At 41.2% G+C, this 25,860-nt stretch overlaps 1 protein-coding gene across 9 annotated transcripts in view; it reads left to right on the forward strand.

Annotated features, from left to right (window-relative positions):
* The window catches only part of TAFA5 (TAFA chemokine like family member 5), a 338,814-nt gene extending 316,964 nt beyond the window's left edge, over positions 1-21,850 (forward strand). For 7 of the 9 annotated variants that reach the window (XM_083400124.1, XM_083400127.1, XM_083400126.1 and 4 more), the window contains 2 exons: positions 5,748-5,911; positions 19,499-21,850. In XM_083400124.1, coding sequence (XP_083256250.1) covers positions 5,748-5,790 — 43 coding nt within the window. In that variant the 3' untranslated portion in view covers positions 5,791-5,911; positions 19,499-21,850. The remainder of the gene's footprint in view (positions 1-5,747; positions 5,912-19,498) is intronic. The other 2 variants (XM_083400129.1, XM_083400132.1) reach the window with 1 other exon arrangement.
* Positions 21,851-25,860: the final 4,010 nt, after the last annotated feature.

Below are 25,860 nucleotides of genomic sequence, written 5' to 3' on the forward strand. Positions count from 1 at the left end.
TTAAATGGGCAACACATGTTCGTAGGGTAGCTGATTAAAAATATTAGTTTTATCCATGATTATCCATGCTGATTAATTTATTAGAGTTTGTTGTGGGCCTCTTTCTTCTTTGACCGCTCAGCTACTAGCTTGGACATCCTTTGACTGTTAGCGATGCTTTCTATCACATGTGCAGCCTCAAACACACACACACACACACACACACACACACGTGTACAGGTTGTGTTGTCTAGCAATAACAATATATGTAAGGAAATAAATAAGGTGTAAATTTGTGAAGAATCCATATGTGATGTTGCCTCATCACCTTCGTGAGACGTTAGACTTCAAAGTATAGAATTAATGTGAGCATTTCATTGTTGATCAAGATAAATTCACTGGAGTATGGTAAAAAAAAAAAAAGCATTTAGCTATAATTGGCAAGCGTATTACCCATACTCACCCGTCTCTTGGAAACATATCACAGAAATACAAGAAGTAGAAGACTTGGGGTGGGAAGCCTTCTAAATTGTACTTTCGAAAGGTAGGATGAGAGATGTGTGAACTACTAAAATAGGAGTGGATTTCACAGTATGCTGAGAGAAATGAGATGGGAAAAATATGTTTGAAGCAGGCGGAAGAGTGGATGTAGAACAAAAAGCAATGCTTGGTGGATATGGCTGTGGCCATTGGAGGTCCTCTTCAGAGCCCAGCCCATCAGAGATATACCAGACCCCTAGCTGAATTTTCAGCTCTCTCTCTCTCTCTTTCTAAAGACCATCCTTTTTGCTTTGGGAGGAATGGTGAGGGTAGATGTGGAGACATGAGGGAGTCATTCTATCCAGATGTTCAGTATGAAGTTACCTTTTCCGCTTAAGCTACCTGTGCAAAATGAAAAGCCTGGGTGGCCCTTCTGAATGGTGTGGGGGAACGTCATGAAGAGAGAGAGGAGTGCCATTAATTGGGAGAAGAGAACTGGCAATAAACAGCTGCAGGCACCTTGCATAAGCAGAATGTAGGCACCATACGGTCTCTGGGTAGTGCCACCGCTACTGAAGAGGTTCTATAACCAGTCACATGTTGCCTTTAGTTCAAAGAGCAAAGGCACCAAAAATAGTTGAGGTAAGGAAGGAAGGGGGAGAGTGGGAGGGAGGAGTAGCCAATGTTCCTCAAGACAGAATTGGGATTCAAGATGATCTTAATAGATTGGAGAACTGGGTCCGTACCAAGAAAACAAATTTCATTAGGAACAAATGTAAGGTTCTACACTTAGGCAGAAAGAACCAGCTGCATCAATATAAGATGGGGGATATCTGGCTTGCCATAGTACATGTGAAAAGCACCTAGGAGTCTTAGTAGACCACAAGCTTAATATGAGTCATCAAGGGGGGGGGGAGCTAACGCTATTCTAGGCTGCATCAACAGAAGTATAGTTTCCAGGTCAAGGGAAGTTATAGTCACACTCTATTCTGCCTTGATCAGAGCACACCTGGAGTACTCTGTGGGCACCACAGTTTAAGAAGGATATTAACAAGATGAAATGTGTGCCAAGGAGGGCGACCAAGGTGATCAAGGGTCTGGAAACCAAGCCTTATGAGGAATGGTTGAGGGAATTGGGAATGTTTATCCTGGTAAAGAGAAGACTGAGAGGTAATATGATAACCATCTTGAAGTAACTAAAGGGCTGTCACATGGAGAGTGGAGCAAGCTTGTTTTCTCTTGCTCTGGAGGGTAGGACCCAAGCCAATTGCTTCAAGGTAGAAGAAAGGAGATTCCAACAAAACATCAGGAAGAACCTTTTGACAGGAAGAGATGTTCAACAGTGGGACAGACTCCCATGAGAGGTGGTGGACTCTCCTTCCTTGAAGGTTTATAAGCAGAGGTTAGGTAGTCATCTGTCATGTATGATCTAGTAGATTCATATGCATAGCAGTGGGTTGGACTAGATGTCCTTGGGGCTCCTTCCAAATCCATGATCCTGTGATTCTATACCATGCTTAGTTTGCTTTTTGGTGGGCACGGTGTATTGGATGCTGCTAAGCACTTGCAAAAGATGTAGTTTATCTGCATTGGCATTACCAGTCAAGTGCATGTTTGCCTTTGAAGAGCTCATCTTCTTAATTTAGCAAAAGTGTGTATGATTGACGAAACATGGCTTTTAATGTTTGTCTTCTATAAATGCAAAAGCTACAGTGAGATATTCATTTTAGATATATCAGGCACGTCCAACTCCCAAGACACTGTGATCTACTCCCATTATATATATAAAAAAAAACTGGCAGTGATATACCAAGATGGTGGCTAACTGCCCAAAATGTTGAGATTTTTGGAGGAAGAGAGGCCACAATTTTTTATATTTCTTGGGGGGGAGTGATCACTTTCTGTCATCCTGCAATCTACCTGCGACACCCCGATGATCTACCTGCGACGGCCCAGTGATCTACCAGTAGGTCACTATCTACCCATTGGACATCCCTGAGATATATCATTGAAACATGAGTACAACATCCTGGGTACCAGATCTTGCATCTGAAAATGATATTTGTGCCCATTGTGAATTTGCATGCAACACACGAGGTCATTGAACTAGAATGCACTTTGTAAAGCACACCCAGGATACTTTGTTGTGCCTCACAGAATGGTTGTCCAAGCATCTGTGCCATTTTGCATATCGTAAGGTGCAGGGAAGCAGAACGTCTGAGCAAAACTCTGATTCTGTTTTGAGCACGGTGATTTCCAAATTATTCTCATTTGCATTCTTCATAGCTGAAATTAACTGTCAATCCTATTTAGAACAGTAAAGAATTTAATTTGTATTGCCCTACCCCAAGTTCACAATTAATTTCACAAAGCCAATAATAGCCTACACTGTGATGATAGTTTCTATCACCTTTGCAGCCATCGCGATTTCTAACTGAGTTTATTTAATGCTGATTAGTTTCATTTCCTTCTGTCGCTCAAAACTTAAAACTCTCATATGGATTTGTAGATAGAACAAATGTTGTATGGATGGAGAGATGCTACTTGATAGGCCTGGTATCAATATATATTGGTAACTTTTCAGCATTTTATTTGTTCATGGCAGGGCGGATTTGATTAAAATCAAATTGATTTAAATCATGATTTAAATCACAATTTAAATCACTAGTCAGTAAGACTTGATTTTAAAAAAAAATTAACAGAAAGACTAATTCTTGCTGATATAATCTTAATATTTACAACCAGATGAAGGTTTCATTTTTGGAATAATAAATTTTCAGAGTAGTTTTTACAGTTATATCAAAAATTACTGATTTGGTTATACTATTAGAAATACATAGACAGATAATGATGAAATTATTGTGAGGTTTAATAAGTTAACCTGTTTATATTTGGACAACTTTTATGCTGTACTTTACTGGAAGGTGAAAAATAATCATTTCCTCAGTAACAATTTAAACAATGTATTTAACTAAAACAACAACATTATAGCATATGTATCCATGTCTGTTAACTGATGTGTTTACATGGGTGTGTTTTTTATAAGAAAAAAACTTAGACAGAGTTTTTTCTGGTGAATAGCCTTTGGACTATAATGTAACTTAAATAGAAAACTATCTTTAGAAAGGTTTTTCCTCCAAAAGCATTTTATTTTAAAAATCCAATTTAAAATTTAAAAATTCTGATTTAAATCAATAAAATCTGATTTTTTAAAATTATTATTTTTTAAAAATCATTGATTTTTATCCACCCTGGTTCATGGTTTATGCTTCTTGTTAGTTGATAACTCTGTGCGAGGTTGTACTACTTAAGACTGCAGTTGAGTCTTTAAAGGATTGGATATTTTTCCATACATGGAGTGGGGGCAATCCACCCACATAAGAAAATGAACTTGTCTGGGAATATGGCTTGAGTAGAGCTTTACCTACTCGGTTAACTATAACATGTTGATATGCTTTGACACAGTGTGTGTGTTTCTTAAAGCCCAAATAATGAAAATGATTGAATTTCCCCCGACAAGATTTCAGCTTACCCTGTAGACTGCTTCTGAATGAGACATCAGTATTCTTACTAGCTGTTAACTTGTAGACAGCCTATAGTTAAACAAGGAGGTATGCTTCCATAGTTCCACAGCCTGCTTCAATAAATGGTCAGGGAAAATAATATTCTGCTCAAGAAAACAGATAAAATTGTAGGGGAAATGGAAGGTTACCGCATTTTTCGCTCTATAGGACGCACTTTCCCCCCTCCAAAAATTAAGGGGAAATGTGTGTGCGTCCTATGGAGCAAATGCAGGCTCCTTGGCTTCAGCGAGGCTCCGGAGGTTTCGCGTTGCTTTCGCTGAAGCCTGGAAAGAGAGAGAGGTTGGTGTGCACCGACCCCTCTCGCTCTCCAGGCTTCAGGGATAGCCGCCTGAAGCCTTTGGAGCACAGCGGGACCTCGTGCTGTGCTCCGAAGGCTTCGGGTTCCTTTTGCTGAAGCCAGGAGAGCAAGACTCTCTTGGCATCAGCAGAGAGGGAGAGCTGCGAAGCGCCCCTTCAGCGAAGCGGGAGGAGAAATGGAAGGGGCTCCGTTTCTCCTGCCGCTTCACTGAAGGGGCACTGAGCAGAGAGGGGGAGAATTCCCCCCCCCCCCGTTCTCCCCCTCCTATGGTCCGGTGCGTCCTATAGAGCGAAAAATACGGTATTTCCTTATGTTTATCCCTACTTCTAGAGACTCAGTTCCTCCTCCATATGGCTTTTATCTCACTCCCAGCTCATGAATAAAAGTGCTTTTGGGACCCATCTGTGTTAATACTTGTTAACTAGATTGTACCTGTTTATGGGTATTTATTTGGATGAAGGTTTGGTAGCAGGTTGCCTTCTACTGGGGGGGGTTTGAACTGGGAGCATTGTGCTTCAGCCCTCGATTCCTGTGCCACTGAGGTTGATGACCAGGGGATGGAAGTAAAGGCAGTACCAGGCAGAATTCTATTCCCACATTCCCACTTCCTCTTGCTCCTGCTGGCCAACAGTTGATGACAAAATCAGATCCCATCCTGACAAGTAGGGATGCAAAAGAAATTCAGTTCACATTTACAGTCAAGCCTATTTAATTTGCACTTTCCATAACAATACGAGAACTGAAACACAGCCAACCTTCAGATTTTGCAGTGAAGTCTGCCAGCCCACCAAAAGTGTAGGAATATGCACAAACCAGAATACAGTGTGCACATATAAGTGGGAAAAAACATACAAAATGCATTGTTTTGGGGAAAATTGCTTGGGGAAAGTGTGTATGTTAGACAATATTGCATACGAATGTTCATATCTTGGAAGTCAAACGCCTTGCAAGTCGAACGTTTTAGCTCCTGAACGCCGCAAACTCTGGAAGTGAGTGTTCCGGTTTGCAAACGTTCTTTGGAACCCGAACATCTGACGTGGGTTTTGCGGCTTCCGATTGGCTGCAGGAGCTTCCTGCAGCCAATCAGAAGCCGCACCTTGTTTTTTGAACATTTTGGAAGTCGAATGGACCTCCGGAACAGATGCCGTTTGACTTCCGAGGTACGACTGTATTAGGAGAAATCTGCAAGAAAATGCTAATGAATTTACATGAGACCATCTTTTTAAAAAAATGCAAACTAATGTGGAAATACGGTTAACTTAAAACTGGGGGAGGGGGAGAGAGAGAAATGAAGCAAAACTGAAATGGACACATTTACCCATCCCTGCTGCATAGCCAGGTGTCCTACTTTACAGACGACAGTCCTCCTTTTGAAGGGATATCATAGGTTAGTCTTCTGTTTAAAGGTGTTCACTGTCTGAAGAGGTGTCTGGTCCAAGTCTGAATTAAAGATAAAGAATCCTAAGAAGGGAGAGCAGGAGGGGCCTTGAAGCTACTCATCAACAGTTAGCACCCGGACAGCAGACTGAACAGAAACACAGGTCACCCGGTCACAGTCTTCGCTACTATGGTGAGATGCCCTGTATTTCTATTTAAGCTTTAGTAGTTATTTCCAAATAAGTGTCTGTACATAAAAATTAACACATAGAATTTTAATGCAAGTTTGTGCTCTCTTTTGCCCTCCTCATTTCCTCTCTTTTGGTAATGCATAACTGGCATTCTGTACCATGTTCTTGCAGGCTGCAATATACCGTATTTTTCGCTCTATAAGATGCACCAGACCATAAGACGCACCTAGTTTTTGGAGGAGGAAAATATTCTGAATCCCAGAAGCCAGAACAGTAAGAGGGATCACTGCGCAGTGAAAGCAGCGATCCCTCTTGCTGTTCTGGCTTCTGGGATAGCTGCACAGCCTGCATTCGCTCCATAAGATGCACACACATTTCCCCTTACTTTTTAGCAGGGGAAATGCGAGTCTTATAGAGCAAAAAATACAGTATATTGCTTTCCTGTAGGGCTTACCCACACATACCTTTTGCTCCGCTGTTTGCAGACACAGGTCCACACTTTAAAGCTCCATCCCTGAGTGCCTTTTTCCCCTCTGGAGTTTTCCTCGCCAAACCCGGTTCTTAAAGCTGAATCGGAGCAAACAGCACTTTGGGTTTTCAGTGATTCTAGAAATTACAGAGGAAAGGTAAGTGTTCATAAGCACTTACTCTGGACAATGAATTGCTGAGCTAGCAGGCTATTCCTGAGTTGCCAGACAATGTGAGCTCCCTGTTTGCCCCAGGTATTTGCTAGCCCTTGAACATGATCTCCTGACACTTTGGACATGTGTTAAGAAGGAGATTTCAAAGGGACTTAGTAGTATTGAATCAGGTATACATATATCTGTGTTTGCACCTGCATCCAGTATGCATGAAAATTACCGTTGCAATTGTATTATACATTTTTCGTTAATGTGATGCATCCCAGGTTTTGAAGAAAATTGTGTTTATTTCCTTGCAAAAGTTAAATAAAAAGACTTAAGGAATTCCCGTGAAGAAACTCCCACATCCTCTGTATATGAAGGGAAACATCAGTGAAAGAACCTTATTACAAGTGTAGTCCTGTTTTTACATGTTCCTTTGAAGTTACTGCAAGATAAACAAATAAAAACAACCTCCTCAGATATTTTTTTGCTGCTGAGTTTTCTTTGTCTTGCTTTAATTTTGGGAACCTAGAACAACTTTGCATTATGACTCATTTTTCTAAGTAGAATTAGACTTAATGGCTAGAAGAGGGAGAGAAATGATTTAGCTTATGTATTAGTATGAATAGTCTCCTGTTCTTTCCTTTTTATTACAGACACAGTAGCTATTGTGAACTTGTTTCTAAAGCTCGATATGTTCTATAAGGACAGATGACATTGTAACAGTTTGTGATAGCATTGCTTTCTGAAGATGCTGCTGAATCTGAATGGCTGAATGTTTCGCTGCAGTCTGGGTTATTTGCCATAAATGCCACTCCCAGCACAGAGAAAAGATGACCTCTGGCAAAGCATTGGGTTTGTTGGAAGATTTCCCCCCACCTTCCCTTTGGAGGCAGCCCAGGAAATTCCAGGTGTCAGAATTTTTGGCTCATTGCGCTGCCAGGTTTTAACAAAAGTCCCAAGAGTAGAATGGGCAGAATGTTGCTGTTCAAGAAATTAACAAATTTTGTGTCTGTGTGTGTGTGTGTGTGTGTGTGCACCTTTATGAACTTTTAAAAAATGTTATAAAAGAGAGAGACTCTTGTTATTATCCGGTTACTATTTGTGTATAAATATTGTGTAAGAATACTGGATTGAATGGAGCGAAGAAGGTATGCAGTTGGATTGTAAAATATGAAAATTGGCATCGCTGCTGCAATATTGTAGGCATAACCCCCATCTCTTGCATTCTCCATCCCATGAAAATCTCTCCTCCTTTTCAGCATATCATAGTGTAGCATAATGTCAGGGAACTGCCATCGGAGCAGGAGGAGGTGAGAGGGCTCCCGGATGATGGTGGAGAGGGTCCCAGTAGGAGGAGGGATAGCCCATACGCTGGGGAAGGAAATCAGCATAACACCAGTGGAGAAGGGGAGGAGATAGAGGAAGCAGAGAGGTGGCTCCAGGACTCTTCGCAGGAGACCAGCGGAGAGGGGACAAGTGCTCCGTTGCCCACACCCACAGTGCGCAAAAAGCTTTCGCGCAGGCAATGGGGGAGGAGACTGGGCGTCAAGCAGCTTTTATGTTGGAAGCGGTTTAAGAAACACCCACTGACGGATTCTGCCAGTGACTAAGGCAGCCACGGAATAGAGGGCTGTCTGGTCAGAAAGGGTTCAACCATGCAACCTAGCCAGGAGTAAAGGCTACTTACGCACAAGCAATCCCTAGAACCATTACACATAACATCTGCACTGATGCTAATCCTAGCTAGTGTTATCCAGGATTGACTTTAATCTGGATTTGCAAGCTAGGAATCAAGTTTATTATCTCGTGAAAGTGTCTCTCAAGATATGATCTCCCCTGTTGATTGTCTTCATTCTGTAAGTCCACGGCAATGAGTAAGATAGTTATTATGACTATAGCCCTGAAATAATGGCATTTATCCACATAGCCCTGGTCTATGTGTGAAAATTGTTCGCTTTTTTAAAAAAGAAGAAGGCCAGAACTGTACTAGATAAGAGTAGTTAACTTGCAGGAATCAGGTGCTGCTAATACATTGTGTTTGGACTTTAAGACAGTAATCTGGTTTGCACTGCATACTTGCCAAACCATTGTTTAGTGTGAACCCACAGGCTCTAGGAGAGAATGTTGCTGTGTGGCTACTCCCTGGCCTTTCCACTGCCACACAGTGCCAAGGCATGACCTGACTTAGTTTGTTGTCTGAACCCAGGATCATGGTTTAGCTCTACCAGACAAACCACAAGCCATAAACCATAAGGTGAACCTTGGTTACAACTAATCCAGAATGCGGAAGCTAGACGGGTGACTTGGAGCGGCTGCCAAGACCGCATAACTCTGGTCTTGAAAGACCTACATTGGCTCCCAGTACGTTTCCGAGCACAATTCAAAGTGTTGGTGCCGACCTTTAAAGCCCTAAATGACCTCGGTCCAGTATACCTGAAGGAGTGTCTCCACCTCCATCGTTCTACCCAGACACTGAGGTCCAGCACCGAGGGCCTTCGGGCGGTTCCCTCACTGTGAGAAGTGAGGTTACAGGGAACCAGACAGAGGGCCTTTTCAGTAGTGACACCCGCCCTGTGGAACACCCTCCCATCAGATGTCAAAGAGAACAATAACTACCAGACTTTTAGAAGACATCTGAAGGCAGCCCTGTTTAGGGAAGTTTTTAATGTTTGATGCTGTACTGTGTTTTTAATATTCTGTTGGGAGCCGCCCAGAGTGGCTGGGGAAACTCAGCCAGATGGGCGAGGTATAAATAATTTTTTTATTATTTTTATTATTATTATTATTATTACTCTGGGGAAAGCTAAACCACGAGCTACAGTTAAATGAAACAATGGCTTAGATCAGTACTGCTGCAGAATGAATGAGAAGGAGCAAAGTGACCATGATCTCATATCCAGGAGACAACACGCTTACACTTAGCATGGTCTGTGAACTATTGCACTCAGGCGTAATTACTATTAATAGCTTATAATTGTTGTGGTTTTAGCCTTTTATTTGATATTAACAGGAAGTTTTCAGTGCTAAGAATTTGAAGAAACAAAAAAGTATGTGTGCATTTGTTTCTGTAGCCAAAACTTCAGGCATTCCAAGCATGTGTCTTTTCTTGAGGGAAATCTTTGTCACCGTCATGTGTACAGAGAGATCTGGGTGTTCACCTTCCCATGCCATCTGGACTGCAATTATTTCTTCAGACCCTAGCCATTTAATTTGGTAGTGTATTTTATAACTGCTATTACTCGGTGCTTCTATAGTTCCCGAGAGATTCTCTCTTTGCTCATAGCCTCAAAAAAGGGGGGAGGAGATTAAATGCCTTGTAGTTTCTCAACAACTTTAAACATTAAATTTATTCTAGTTTTCTTAAGTATGGCCAAAGCTGGAAAAAGGAAAAGGAAAACCTTGTATGCACTTAGCACTAAGAACAGGATTCCAAAATCTTCAGGTAGCCTTGGTAGCCAGGCTAACATTTGTGTTTGCCAAAATCTCTGCCCCTTCAAAGGACAAGGGTTTTGTCTCTGACATATCACACTGTACTTTGAGTCCTAGCACAAATGTGGGGCATGTGGACTTGTCTCTCTCCTAGGCCCGTTATACAACCTTTAGAAGTTCTTGAGATGTCTTCAGTTCAGTTATGACTGTCTTCATCCTTGTCATGCTATTCTGAGACACTCAGAAGGCAGTGAAATATTGCATTCTCTTTTTAAGCGCAAGTTGTGATTTGCCACGGAAATTAAGCATGGCTCGGTTTATCTCTGCTGCAGTTTATTTGTGTCCGCATTATTTTCTATTTATGCTACCTTATTTCACTTTTACGCTGTTAAACTTTGTTTCGGAATGGCCTGATGGCTAGAAATCTCACTGCGCTCTGATTGACTTCAAAACCTGGTGCAATGTCAAGTCAAGCCCAATCCTTCTCTAGGCTCCAGAAAATGGGACTCTCCCAAGTTGAAATGTTGTCGGGAGAGTCAACGCTGTATTCGCAAACACGACTGTGAACCCCTAACCAAGAAGCAGAGCTTTGCTTTTAGAAAGCAAAGTTCTGAAGCGGAGGACAAGTTTAATGCTAATGGGTTCTTGTTGAACTGCTGCATGTGATTATCAGTTCAGAAATGGCACAATGATAAATAGCAGATCGTGTATCTCACTGTATTTGACTAATGACATTGCCACTGCAGTACCCTGGCTTCTTTCTTCACATCAGGCTTGTTTGCTTTTCCAGTTCATTACATTTCTTCTGTGTAGCAGTTTTATGACCCCCTAAGGTCAGTGTGATACCTGTTATTAGAAGGAGTAAAGAAGAGAATGCAAACTATAGTGTTAATTTAAGCTGGAAGTCCATTTTGATTTCAGTATTTACTAATGCTGAGATTAACTATTTGGGATTGGGGGAATATGCAGTGATTGCCGAGTTGTGCATTCATGGGACTCTGCTACATTAGTCAAAAGACAGCGTTATAAATGTGTTATAACACTTTGACATCAGATGGCGCTGTAGAGTTGAAATTGCAACTGTCAGCTTTCAGTTGTCAGTTTTACAACTTTTTTTGCAAATCGTTTTCAGAGTGTTCTTTATAGCTGTGTAGATCTAGCCTTGGTTCATACACTATTAGTAGTCGAACAACTTGAAGGAGATTTAACTTTACTGCGGAGTATGGGCACACATCCAGTCAAAAGATCTTTGCCCAGACAACTATGTTTACTACAAAGAATACAACTGGGACAAATAAACAGCCTGGTTTTTTTGATTATTTTTTTTTAATGGACCAGAGGTAATTTGGATTCATCAAGAGTTCAACGAATTGTTGTTGATGATTGGTAGGTTGACTATCTTTATAAAACCAGTGATTGGTTGCTAGAAGAAAACCAAAGGTAAGAGTCCTACAAGGAGTAAAAGCATGATTGGTCAAATGTTCTGACCAGGAGGCAAATAATAATAATAATAATAATAATAATAATAATAATAATAATAATAATAAAATTTATTTATATCCTGCCCTCCCCAGACAAAGCTGGGCACAGAGCGGCTAACAACACTAAAATGATACAACATTCTAAAATCATTTCATTCTAAAATCAGTTCAAATCAGATTAATGGCAACCATTGGGCTAGAGTTCTCTGCGGATTGCCAAAGGAGGGGGTCAGGCTGTGCCCTGGCCAAAGGCCTGGTGGAACAGCTCTGTCTTGCAGGCCCTGCGGAAAGATGTCAAGTCCCACAGGGTCCTAGTCTCTTGTGACAGAGCGTTCCACCAGATCGGGGCCACAGCCAAAAAAGCTATGACTCTGGTTGAGGCTAGCCTAACCTCAAGATGTTTTTGTTTGAAGACCGTAAGGTCCTCCGTGGGACATACCAGGAGGTCCCGTAGGTGCGAGGAAGTAAATTGGACTTAGAGAGTGAAAGAACCCTGCTGGGAAAGGACCTGAGATCCAGTGGCGACAACTGAGGAGAGCAAGAAGCCATGCTGTGAGGTGGTAGTGAAATTTCCATAGGCAACTTGGTTTTGCATTAGTTCCATTATATAAATAAGGGTAGAGGCATTTTATTGTTGTCATATTTGTTTAGAACATTTCTGAGCTGTTCCTTGCGAGATTCCTCAGAAGAAATCAAAGTTCAGTATGTTTGTGTGTGTGTGCGTGTGTGTGTGCGTGTGTGTGTGTCTAGTCCTGCCCTTAGTCCCTCTGTGCTGAAATCTAAACAGAGCAGAATTAATTTTTGTTTGTCCAGCACTCCCTTTTGAGATTAACATTCCTGTCAGTAATTGTTTTGCAGTACTTGATTCAAATGCTACAGTCTTGGCAGTGGCCTCAAATCAAATTGCTATTCGCTTACCTGTGGCATCAAAACCTACATCCGAACCAGATTGTTTTGGTTGTTGATGGGATCAGCTGTAGATGAGTGAAGACTAAATTTTGCATATTGGTTCAAAAATAACTAGTAATACCTTTTCAAGTAAAGCAGGATTGTGGGTTGGGGATTTGAAAAAGCAAAGAAGCCAAGCAGGTGGAGAATGAGTTGCAGAGCTTCATATGAGGTTTGAAATAAATCAGCTTCTCCTTTGATGCAGGCCCCCTAGTCCTTTAAGGCTGCAATCCTAAGCATAGGTAAAGGTAAGACTGGACCGTTAAGTCCAGTCGCGAATGACTCTGGGGTTGTGGCGCTCATCTCACTTTACTGGCTGAGGTAGCCAGCGTTTGTCCACAGACAGCTTCCGGGTCATGTGGCCAGCATGACTAAGCTGCTTCTGGCGAACCAAAGCATGTAATGGAAATGCCATTTACCTTCCCACTAAAGCGGTACCTATTTATATACCTGCACTTTGTGCTTTCGAACTGCTAGGTTGGCAGGAGCAAGGACCGAACAACAGGAGCTCACCCATCGCAGGGATTCAAACCATCTACCTTCTGATCAGCAAGCCCTAGGCTCTGTGGTTTAGACCACAGCGCCACCTGCTTCCCTTACTTACTTACTTACTTACTACCTAAAAAGTGTCACTGAACTCAGTGTAACTTACTTCTAAGTAAGCATAATGAGATTGTGTTGCACATGATTCTAATTATTCCCCATTTAAATGGTCACTTTTCTTTATTTAATTCCCATAAAGAGAATAATAGGCTGATTCTTTTTTAGAAGTCAGTCATTTGAATGATTAGTTCAGAATTTATAGAGCTGCAATTGAGAAACTATTTCTTTTTTTAAAAAATCTTTTTGTAATTAAGAAATAATAAACCTTAGTTGCACTACTCTTGTATATAGCAGACCAAATATACTTCAGATGGCAACAGCCAACAAAGCATGAAGGATACTAGAACAAAATTGCAACACTGTGTTTTGTTGTTGAGCAGAAATGCCAGCTGTACTAAGAATAAAGTTTTTAAAAAATTAGAACACACAATAAAAATGCTAAAATGGACAAACAACACAAAATTTATTACTGTATAATAAAATTGCAAGACTGTCATCATGCTACAATTTCAATAGTTGCCAATAGGTGGCTATAGCAAATCCAGCATGACAACAGCCATACAACAGGTAGGCAGGTGAGCACACAGGCAGCAAGCGGCCAAGGTGAGCTGTATAGATGAGAGAAGAGGGAAGGGGCTTTGTGCAAAGAGAGGGGGGAGTGGTTGGCCAGGTGTGGGGCAAGGTAGATTGGCAAGGGGTTGGTAGGTGGGGTTGGTGAGAACAGCAAATGGGGCGGCAGCCCCCTAGTACATTACCAAAATACACCTGAACTATGTCAAACAAGCATAGCTTAGATGCAGTCTCAAGTTGATTCAATTTTAGTACAGTAGTACCTCGGGTTACGAACTTAATTCATTCTGGAGGTCCGTTCTTAACCTGCTGCTGCTGCGCCAGCGGCACACAATTTCCATTCCCATCCTGGGGCGAAGTTCGTAACCCAAGGTACTACTTCCGGGTTAGCGGAGTTTGTAACCCGAAGTGTTTGTAACCCGAGGTACCACTGTGTATAACTGTGACAACTGATGGAGTGATATTATTTGCATATTAGTAGGTTGTGATTAACCATCAGCTTACTTGGTCTGACACTGAGTGATTATATCAATGTAATAATGAAAATTGGGGGATAAGACTGGAGCCATATATTATTGACGGTTAGCTCCTCCGTAGTCCTGTCTGTTGCTGTGTTGGTTTTCGTTTGTTGCCTATAAGGCACTACAGTGGTACCTTGGGTTACATAAGCGTCAGGTTACATACGCTACAGGTTACAGACTCCACTAACCCAGAAATAATACCTCGGGTTAAGAACTTTGCTTCAGAATGAGAACAGAAATCGTGCGGCAGCAGCGAGAGGCCCCATTAGCTAAACTGGTGCTTCAGGTTAAGAACAGTTTCAGGTTAAGAACAGACCTCCGGAACGAATTAAGTACGTAACCAGAGGTACCACTGTATTGTAATTCGCAACAGGAGTTTAATCCATAACGGAGAAACAGCAGGAATTATGCCAAGCCTAGCTATGAACCAAATGGAAACATATTTTGCCTTGTTGACATTGGGTGCTTGATAGGGTCTGATCCATCTCCCCATTGCTACTCTCCATCAGCCTAGTCCATGAAATAGTGGTTGGCTGGATAAGCAGGTTGGAGAAAAGGGCTTAGAGGCTGATCGGTGAGCCAGAGGAGGTTGAGTTCTTCTCAGTCATTATCTAAACTTGCATGACTCTTTTATCACCTTTGCCCCCCCCCCCCAAATGGTTGCTTAAGCCTCTCCTCCTTCTGGAGGGGAGGGATTGTGAGCGGGAGACGATTCCCATGTCCATTCTGCCCCCTGCTCTCTCATCATCGCTGGCGCACCACACCTCCCAGTTGGGCACCCAATCAGGTGCCACCGTGGGGGGCGTGGTTTAGCCGCTCAAATGCGGCCATGCCAGCTCTCTCCCCCCCCCCATTGCTCTTCAGATTTTCCACGAGTCACCCACCCACCACTCCCTTTAGGGCGTAGCTTCTTGCTCGACCTTGCTATAGACCCATGGTTGGTCGCCCTGGTTGCCCAGGGGCCTGGTAGGAGTTTTTTCCAATTGGCAAATTGGCACCAGCCTCTTGTTTTTTTCCGCCTACCTCGTAGCAATCGTCACAACTTTCTCAGTATTTGGCGGTTAGGCATTGGAATGTGTTGTTGGTGTATGGAAGGGCAAGGTGTGGCCATCGCCTACCCCTTCACTTATGGGTATTCCATTAAAGGAATCCGGCGGTCGTGGATCCTGTCCGATGCCCTGTGGGGCGGGGGGCCATGGCATGACCCTCGGTGACATCAAGGGAGAGCTTATAGCTGTATTTGCATCAACAGGCTCCCCCTACTGGTGGTTAACCCCTCATCAGACTCACCCCTCTCCGAGTGGGTGGAATCAAATTCTCTGTGGTCCAATGCCTAAGCCAATACCTTCTCACATGCTGTAATCAATCAAATTGTGGCCTTTTCTTGCCCATTAACCTAATATACTGTGTCCACGTGTCTTCATTCCCCCAAGCAGGGATCGGGTCCTCGAATCACAATGTAAGATTCTATGGAATATATATTTAACAGTTCAAACAGTGAATATAACTGAGAATATTAGTGTGAACTCCCTATATACAAATATTCTGTACAGGCATCATACAATAGAGAATACCCTGTAAAAGAGACACCTTAGAACCACCTACACATGTTCTAGCAACCCTGTGGAAATTGCTTCAATTAAATACTTTGATTTTAATAAAAATGTTCCTAGCAGGTTTCAGAAATAGCTATGAGATCCCCCGGTGGCTTCAAAATCACCAATTGGTATGCAGCTGGTTTTGAAAACAAATTTGTTCTTTCGAAAACCCTATTTTTGTATTGCGGAAATACATTACTGTTTGTGTAATACAAAGTGGGGCTTCGTCAAATTTGCATTCTTCATTTCTTTGGGTTATTATAATCTGAAACAAAATGCAGCACAACGCAAGTTTAATTTGAAAGGTTTTAATCAAGAGAGAGAGAAGTGTTATTTAGCAAGCATTTAAGAAAATCTGCAGATAAACAAGGATCTCGCTTTGCTGTTGTCTTGCTCTCAGTATATGTGAAATGCTTTATCATATGGGCAGATTTGTGTGCATCAGAACTTGCATTAATATTTCTGCTTTTTGGCTCTGTTTTAAAAGGCAAGGACGGGCATGGTAACTTGTTTAGCAGGGGTTAGTTATTGCATGACTTGCTATAATAGCAAGTTTTAAAATGAAAAGAACACACAACAACCATCCAATGAACATGCGTGCCTTATATTTTGAAAGTGCCAACATACCTTTAAACAAATGCTAGCGCATGTCGTAAAATAATTATTTTTTGAGATTCTTTTTAACCATTAAAGAGAAATGAAAGCCTGCAGGTTTGGCCTACAAAGCCACCCCAAAATTGGCTCCAATACATACCTGATATAATACATAGGCCAAGGATGTGGAGCGCTTGTGTGTGTGTGTGTGTGTGTGTGTGTGTGTGCAGTTGCCGTTCAGTTTCCTACTGTGTGGTATGTGAAGGGTGTCTGAGTGAAAGTTTACTGAATTGCATCGGGTCTTTCTTCCATTCAGGATCATGGTCTAAATACTGCAGTTCAGCAAATAACCGATTTGCTGCTTAAAAATACATGGTTAGTTTTAGGGAAAGCTGCTGTTGGTGTTTTCATGGGATATCTAGCTTCACTGCAGATAGTGGCATAGCCATCATTCCTCTCTTTACACGGGTCCCTCAGAGGTTTTATTGTCTAATGTTTGGGATGTAAAGCTCAGCACCTGGGGAATTTGATATTTCCTGAGGGATGCTGTTCGCTTTTGAAGGTATCTGGTGCTGACAGAATGGAATCCATCAAAGGAACAGGGAAGGAGGTAATTATTGGCACACACACACACACACACACGCACCATGCCTCCTAGAGCATCCTGAAGCTCCATCTCAAAGCAGTCCCTCAATTCTCCAAACCAGATTTAGAGATGTGGGAGATCACCAAAAAATAAAAAAATAAAAATTGAAAGCTGTAATTGCTCAAGAAGACACCTCTTACCCTGGACAGAAAGAGGAAATAGAGGGTCACAATAAATGGATTGTTTCAGCAGTTGTTAAACATGAAGCCACCAGCGTCATGTGAGAAGAGTATAGTGGTAGCAGTTTATTTATTTCAGTGGGTTTGTAATCTTAACAAAATACATACATACATACATACATACATGCATACATACATGCATACATACTTCAATTTATTTGCCTTTCCACAGTTCAAACACTGCTCAAGGCAGCTGACAGCATAAAAAGAATACATAACTACAACATAACCAAAGTGGACACAGACAGTAAATTAAACATTAAAAAAAGTACAAACCATGTTGGACAATTTCCACATGAATCACAACAAAATCTAAAATAAAGATACAAAAAACCAACAGCAACACCTGTCCCTCCTAAACAATACCCCACTCTGCATAGAAAGATCTTATCCATCTGGCATGGGCACCACAAAATATTTAGACAATTCTTCAGGGATAAGTTCTTTGTTTTCTAAAAAGGGGAAATGGGTGAACCTTCTGGTAACTCGAGGCAAAAACTATTGACGTTGGCGATTCCTTTGCAGGATTAGTTTGCTGTACAAGCAGAGACAATACAAAAATACAGATTTTTATGCACCTGTTAGTGCAGATACTAATTTTCCCATATGAACAATGATCTTGCGATCTCAGCAGCTTAAGGTTTCTAAATCTAGCAACCCTTTGATTGTAAGCTACAGGATTTGTGTAGCGTTGCTGTAATGTGATACTGATTCAAAAGATCTTTTTTAAAAAAATAATATTTATTAAACGTTTCAAAATTACATAGAAAAGAGAAAAAAAAAGGAAAAGAGAGAAAAGAGAGGAAGTGAGAAAAAAAGAAAGATAGAAAGATACAAAATTACATAATAAAGAGCAAAAACAAAAACACAATACATCAAATACATCAAAACACAAAAAACACCAATACAATTAAAAAAAAGAAATTCCTCCGATCTTTAACCTTATCTTTCATTGACTTATTTCCTCGACCTCCTCACACCTCCCATTTTTGTATTCCAGTTACTAATTAAATCAGCAAATCCTTTCTGTCTTTCACTGCTTTCTATCGTTTAGTTGTCTTAATTTATTTTAACCTTATCTTACCATCAAAATCTTAAAATTTATCTATACTTAAATCCTTATCATATTTCTACTAAAGTCATATAATTTCATATACTGATTCAAAAGATCAAGCGAGAGAAGCCAAAATAGAAAGGTTGGGGAGGGGGCAGCTACAAATGATGTTTTCTTGCTAAATGTATATACGTCAAACAGGAAAATATCGCAATAACCAACCCAGTTTTTTGCCTTCAGCCTGTCTAAGGTCATGTGGGTTGGAGTCTGACCACTAGTCCGAAAAGGAAAGGCTATTTGCAAGAGTTCTGGGGTGTGTTTTCCTGGAAAAGGTGAGAGGATAAAAGCAGAACTCTCAAATAAACCTTGTGCCCTATGTGAGACTTTATACACAGACCTTTTGTTTAACTGCTGAAGGCAGATGGTCTTTTCATTTACCTCTCAAATTGGTAGGTTAAAAAACATATAAATTTCATGCTTTGCTTGAATGAAGTGAAAGTATTCCTGTTGTTCTCTGTTTTGCTTGCTAGTGTTAATATTTTCTTGTCCGTCAATAGTAAACATTCTAAATATTGAGGAAACGTGATAATACTAAAGGAATTATTGCTTTACTGTTTTGAATTCGGGTTTGCATGACACAGCTGTAATCTACCGTTATGCTGAGGTAGATTCTATAAACTGAGGGGAATGCTTTTTTAAAAAAGCAAGCCTTGCTTCATTAATGTTCCAGTAATCAGTTCTTTTAATTTTCTAATATCTATATGGGTTTTTTGGTTCTACCTTGTGTATATGCATTTTAAAATGTTTCTTGCTATAAAAATTTTTGTCTGCTTCTCTACAATCTTTTATCCATTTTTAATAAAATAGGTTATCTTTTGCCTTTATTTTACAGTAATTTCTATTGTTATTTTTTATTTATTAGCTTCCTCCTTTTAAAAAATTGATATCTAATTATATTGATCATAAATACCTGTTTAGCGATGGTATCACTAGAGGGCAGTATTGATTAAATTAGTCTACTGAATAATCAGAACATGACCTTGCATCTTAAACAGAGAACACCTGTTATAAATCATATTTATTCAGTGCGCTGTAATATACTGTGTCCAAATGAGGCTGCATTTCAGAGTGTTGCGTGTACAATATGTTAAGAGCTTCCATTCTTTTTTTCCTGAAAATGTTTATTGAACTTTCTTTACCCAGTTAAGGCCAAGACAAATATTTTATATTTTTGGAGGTGATGGCAGTGGGGATCAGTAAATAGCCGGCGCTAGTCTAAAACGTCTGTCGATCAAGTTTGCAGTTAAGATATGTACTCATTTGTTCTTATTGACTTGCAGGTCTCCTGACAGATGCAGCAACAGAGAAGCCTTGTAGGAGTTTTTAAGCTCTGCGTGGGCTACATTCCCTAGTCAAGTTTCACGGCTGTGGATCATCCATTATATGTCATCAACTCAACTGTCTGTTTCTCTGTATTTCATCAAAGACAGCATAATTCTACGTTATGAGCTAAAGTCTGTTCTACCATACTAAAGAGCACTGGACTAAGGAAGAGAGAGAGATAAATGCTTGGGCATTAGCAATACGAAAACAAAACAAAACACCAGTTCACAGTTAACGTCTCATCTGCGTTTTGCGCCACTGCTGAACTTGATCTGTGGTCATGTTTCGACGGGACGAGTCAACTACACTGGAGAGTATTCATCCCAATCAGCCTTAGAGAAGACTGTTTTGTCTACGGGAGGACACTAAGGTGCAGAAGGCAATTTCTTCTTGTGCCCTAGACTGCCTAATTGCTTTTATTTTCTTATGTTTCAGTATATACAATAGACCAAAGAGCAAAATCTATTTTAAAGTGGACACGATGTTACTGTTAACAAGGTTATTTGGGTTCAGTAGTATGGGGAACACCTTGCACGGATTCAACTCACCCAGTGCTGCAATATTGCCGTCCAGCAAAAGTCCTTGTGGAACACTGCAGAAAAGGCTGGAACTGCTCTTGGGGAAAGGTACACGGAAAAACACGAGGGAACAAGGAGGGGAAACGGCCGTTCTTCAACAAGAAAACAGAACTTTGATCAAAAACAACACAAACTGTCTACGCACCACCTTTGCTCCTCTGTGCTTAGATTGACTTCTCGTACTAAAAATCATTTTGAGTTTAACCAGTTCAACATGCCTCTTCTATGGTTCCATTTTTTGATCGTTAAAAGTTGGATAATACAGTATTTGCAAAGAGCATGTTTGGTCATCTGTGGCCTATGTCTCATCTGATACACCATTTAGCACCAGAAAGCAAAATCCAAGGGGTGGGGTGGGGTGGGGGAGTAACACTTGTTTGAAAGAGATCATTAAATGTATTTTGAAAAGCCTAAAGTTATATATTTAACAGTTTTTATATGTTGTATATTTGTAGAAAATCCTATTTAACAATTAACGTGGTAACTCTGACAGTCATGACAAAAAAGAAAAAAATATGGATCAGAGTTGAGTTGTTGTTTTATTACTTCAGTTGTCTCTGAAGTGACTGGTGTAGTTTGCTTTCTTCCATTGGGACATTCTGGATGTAAAGCATGACCAGAGAGGACTCTGTAGAAAAAGCAAAGAATAATGTTGTTTATATTACATAAATGCATTCAACCATTGCACTGTTAAAGGCTTTCTCTCTCCCCCCCCCCTTTCATTTTCTCCCTTTTTTCTTTGAGGGGGGTGGTCTTTTGTATACCAGTCAAAAACAGTGTAAAATATTTTAATCATTTACTTCCCATACTGAGTTTTCTTTTCTCTCTCTCTTCTCTCCCCCTCCTTTCCAATTTGGTATAAGGGTCAGCTTGCTCCTTGATCAAGATATAGGTGGTCTGTTTGTTTTATCTCATACTTTAGGAAGTCCCCTTGTCCAATATTATATAGGGCAGTGAAGAGTGCTATTTAAGAAACGAGAGAAGGAAAGAAAATAGAGTCTAGACCAATAACCTCCAAACATGGTACCTTTTTGTCTACTACAAGTATTGCTCACAGTGATATGACGAGGTCAACAAATGAGCTTTCCTCCTTCCCCCCAAATATTTGCCGATATTAAACTTTCCCCCCAGTGTCCACTGTAGTATACTACCTAAATACTCCAATTAACTTTTAGTGTTATGCTAGTTCTATGCTACTAAAGAAAAAAAATATATAGGGATTGTTCAAGCAACCATAGATGAGAGGTATGAAAAAGAAGTTCGTTTATTTAAGACCTCTTCCAATTTTCAGGATTATTTTAATGCACAGGTTGAAGAAACCATGAATTGTAGGTGATAGTGTCTATGAATAAAACATGTACATGGACGGTCTTATTTCATCCTAAGGGTTTTGATCAGTGTCCAAGTAGCAATTAAAGCCCAGCCACTTGAAAAGCATTATGAACTGACTGCACTATAAATGACCAATGTCTGATTCAAAGTGTCATGCAATAAATGATCGCAGATACTTCACCTGTATTACAAGAACTGGAGAGCCAGATTCCCCCACTCCGCTGATTTTCTCTTCTGTTATGGTTTCATTTTTTATTTTTCAAGGGAGTGTAGCAGCCTTATTTAGTAAATACTGAACAAAAAATTAAAATGTTTCAACATTTTTGTTGCTTTACAGTATTCAGTTTTGTGTTGGTTCAGCTAAATTATGAAAAAAATAAAGAAAACCCTTTTATAAGTGAGACTTTTGTTCACTGCTTATGACATCAGACAACTTTCTCAGGAGGGAGGGAGGAGGTGGGCATGTGAGGCGAACGAATCATTATTTTATATGGGAAATAGCCATTTCTGGACTGTGCTGAAGTGGAGACTGCAATCATTTCCTTGAAATGGCTCTCAACACAGAAGGATTTTGAAAACACAGGCAGATAACTAGTTTTCTGCTTTCTAAAGTGAACTACCAGCTGATTAGGTTCTAATCAAACTGGCAATTATGTGCATGAAAGTTAACTTTGATTATAATGGTGATTAAAAATCGTTGGCTACGTAAGATCAAAGAAACTTACCCAAGCCTCTCCAGGAGGCATGGGGACCTTTCTGAACAATGTAAGATGGGGGATGCTGGAGAAGAGGAAAATTGCTCTGCATTACCTAATGACTAGGGATGTGGGTGGGGCTGTGGTCTAAACCACTGAGCCTTTCGGGCTTGCTGATCAGAAGGCCGGCGGTTCGAATCCCCGCAACTGGGTGAGCTCCCATTGCTCGGTTCCAGCTCCTGCCAACCTAGCAGTTCAAAAGCACGCCCAAAGAAAGTGCAAGTAGATAAATAGGTACCAATCCGGTGGGAAGGTAAACGGTGTTTCCATGCGCTCTGTTTTCCGTCACGGTGTTCCATTGTGCCAGAAGTGGCCTAGTCATGCTGGTCACATGACCCGGAAAGACTGTCTGCGGACAAATGCCGGCTCCCTCAGCCTGTAAAGCGAGATGAGCGCCGCAACCCCAGAGTCGTCTGTGACTGGACTTAACAGTCAGGGGTCCTTTACCTTTTTTACCTAATGACTACAGTTTCAGGCATTCAAATGCATGGTTTTCTCGCACTTACCTATGGGAAAAAATGTTTCCTGTACATCCCATGAAAGTCCCAGGATTTGAATGAAAAACATGACTATATGAATCAAGGTGCGTACCATTCTTTGGCTTGTGGGAATGCCTTAGTACAGACAGCTAGTCATTTCAGTGTGTGAACAGAATGGAGTAGTAGCTTTACTTACTTACTTACTTACTTACTTACTTACTTTACTTACCTTGTAGGCTCTGAAAATAAGTTTTTAGTTTACATGGACCCTACCCAGAAAAATTTAATTTACATGGACCCTACCCATCTTTCAACCCTAAAAAGGTAAAGGTACCCCTGCCCGTACGGGCCAGTCTTGACAGATTCTAGGGTTGTGCGCTCATCTCACTCTAGAGGCCGGGAGCCAGCGCTGTCCGCAGACACCTCCGGGTCACTTGGCCAGCGTGACGAAGCTGCTCTGGCGAACCGGTACCAGAGCAGCACACGGAAACGCCGTTTACCTTCCCGCTATAAAGCGGTACCTATTTATCTACTTGCACTTAAGGGTGCTTTCGAACTGCTAGGTGGGCAGGAGCTGGGACCGAATGACGGGAGCTCACCCCGCCGCGGGGATTCGAACCGCCGGCCATGCGATCGGCAAGTCCTAGGCACTGAGGTTTTACCCACAGCGCCACCCGCATCCCTTCTTTCAACCCTACCTAGGTTGAAAGATGATGCCCTTTTAATGCATTTGGATCTTCACCATAGAAGGGTTAATTTAGGTTGCAAATCTATCCATACTTTACCTGAGAGTAAGCATTACCTGAAAGTAAATGTGCATATGATTGCGTTGTTAGTTAGCAATACTTCTTTACTTTATCATATGAACTCAATATTACTTTTTTATGTAGTAAAGGTAAAGGACCCCTGACAGTTATGTCCAGTCGCGAATGACTCTGGGGTTGCGGCGCTCATCTCGCTTTACTGGGAGAGGGAGCCGACGTTTGACCACAGATAGTTTTTCCGGGTTATGTGAACAGCATGACTAAGCCACTTCTGGGAAAACCAGAGCAGCGCACGGAAATGCGTTTACCTTCCCACCGGAGTGGTACCTATTTATCTACTTGCACTGTGATGTGCTTTCGAACTGCTAAGTTGGTAGGAGCAGGGACTGAGCAACGGGAGCTCACCCATTGCGGGGATTCGAACCGCCAACCTTCCGATCGGCAAGCCCTAGGCCCAGTGGTTTAGACAACAGTGCCACCCGCTGTGTATGTAGTACCTGTTGTAATTGGCTGAATTTTGTAATTGGCTGAATTTGTTCATTGAGCTGAATGGAGCTCTGCCTTAGTACAATCTGTTTCTCCTTGCTCTCACATTACAGTGGTACCTCGGGTTACAGACGCTTCAAGTTACAGACTCTGCTGAGCCAGAATTATTATCTCGGGTTAAGAACTTTGCTTCAGGATGAGAACAGAAATCGTGCAGCGGCGGCACAGCGGCAGCATGAGGCCCCATTAGCTAAAGTGGTGCTTCAGGTTAAGAACAGTTTCAGGTTAAGAACGGACCTCCGGAACTAATTAAGTACTTAACCCGAGGTACCACTGTACTTTATAATCTGGGTAATCCTGACTGAACCACAATTCTTCCATCCTTGCAAGACTGATGTTCTCTGACTCCAAAGAAAAGAAAATGCACAAAAAATAGACTAGGAAGCAACCCAATGTGCTCTAATTAGAAATGAATTTCTGCCTAGTTTTCTATGACAGCAGCCTCAGGCAAGTTCCAGAGGCAACTCCTTCCAAACTGTCTTTCCAAAATGTAGAATGTTGAATGCACAGCCAATATTTGCTTGGCTGTATGAACTGAAATGTGCACTTAGTGTTGTAATGGGAATGAAAGTATTTATTTCCTATTCTGTACGATGAAGCACATATTTTTGCTTCAGAAATGTGTCCCTTTAGATAGCCTTACCTTTTGAAAATGGTCAAAGACACACAGGCAGTTAAAAAACATATTACTAGTCATACTCCCTTTTCTTGGCTGGGAAATTGGTGTCTAATCTGCCATTATGCCTTTGAAATGATTGTGTTTTAAACAGCAGGCAATGGGAAATCACACGGCAGTTCAAACCAAAATGAATGTGAGTAAATGTAGCACTTAGCCAATGCAGACTAAGAACTAAAAAAGAACTAAAAAGAACTAAAACCTAAGAACTTTTAAGAACTAAAAAAACCGACTTGCTGGAGAAGATCGAGATCCATATAATATAATTGTGTTTCAATAGCAGCCAACAAGGTGGCTTTGGAAGTTCTTATCTTTCTGAACAAGCTGGATTTTTAAAACCATTATTTTAAATATTAATTTACCACCACAGCTGTTTAATTCAATCCCACTAATAACATCCGTTATACTCACAGTGGTAAGTATTCTTTATGTACCATATGGAGTCCAAAAGGAAATCATAGCTGAATGTATGGATTGTGAAAGACATGTCAGATTTATTTCACTGAGCTTGAGAGAGGGAATGAGACAGGATTATATGTCTGATCGAATCCAGACATAATTTGTTTCTTCCCTCTTATGAGGCTCCCAACCATTCGGTTCAACACGAAGAGAGCTTATTAGAAGTATCGTTCACAGGTATGTATTAAACAGATACCCATCACAAATGGAATTGAATCATTATAACAGGCTCTTCCTGTCCATTAAACCCTGTTGCCCCTTCAGTATCCAGCCCCAATCTTCTCCTTCTGAGCTCTCCACAGTGACCCACCACCAGTCTCTGAACCTTCCTCCCCTGAGGTTTCTCTTGGGGGTTCCTCTCACCATTCCCCTTCATCCAGCCAGTCCCAGACATTGGTTGCATTTTTGTTAATAATACGTAACAGAACCTGGCATGTGGCATGGTCCTTCGCAGGTTTAGCAACAGAAGAATAAGTGGATGTGTTAAATCAGTGATGGCTGAATTTTATGTCAGCATTTTGGCAATGCACACAGAGGAGTGAGATGTGGCGATGGATTCTCTGTTTTGCTGCTTCCCAACTGGAGTTAAAAATGCTCTATCAGTCTAGATCTTGTCCACAGAGCATGGGTAGGAAAACTAAGTCCCGGGGGCAGGATCCAGCCCAATCGCCTTCTAAATCCGGCCTGCAGACAGTCCAGGAATGTTTTTACATGAGTAGAATGTGTCCTT

The sequence above is a fragment of the Podarcis tiliguerta genome, assembly GCF_965153285.1.
Source record: "Podarcis tiliguerta genome assembly, chromosome: 10".
Lineage (NCBI taxonomy): Eukaryota > Metazoa > Chordata > Lepidosauria > Squamata > Lacertidae > Podarcis > Podarcis tiliguerta.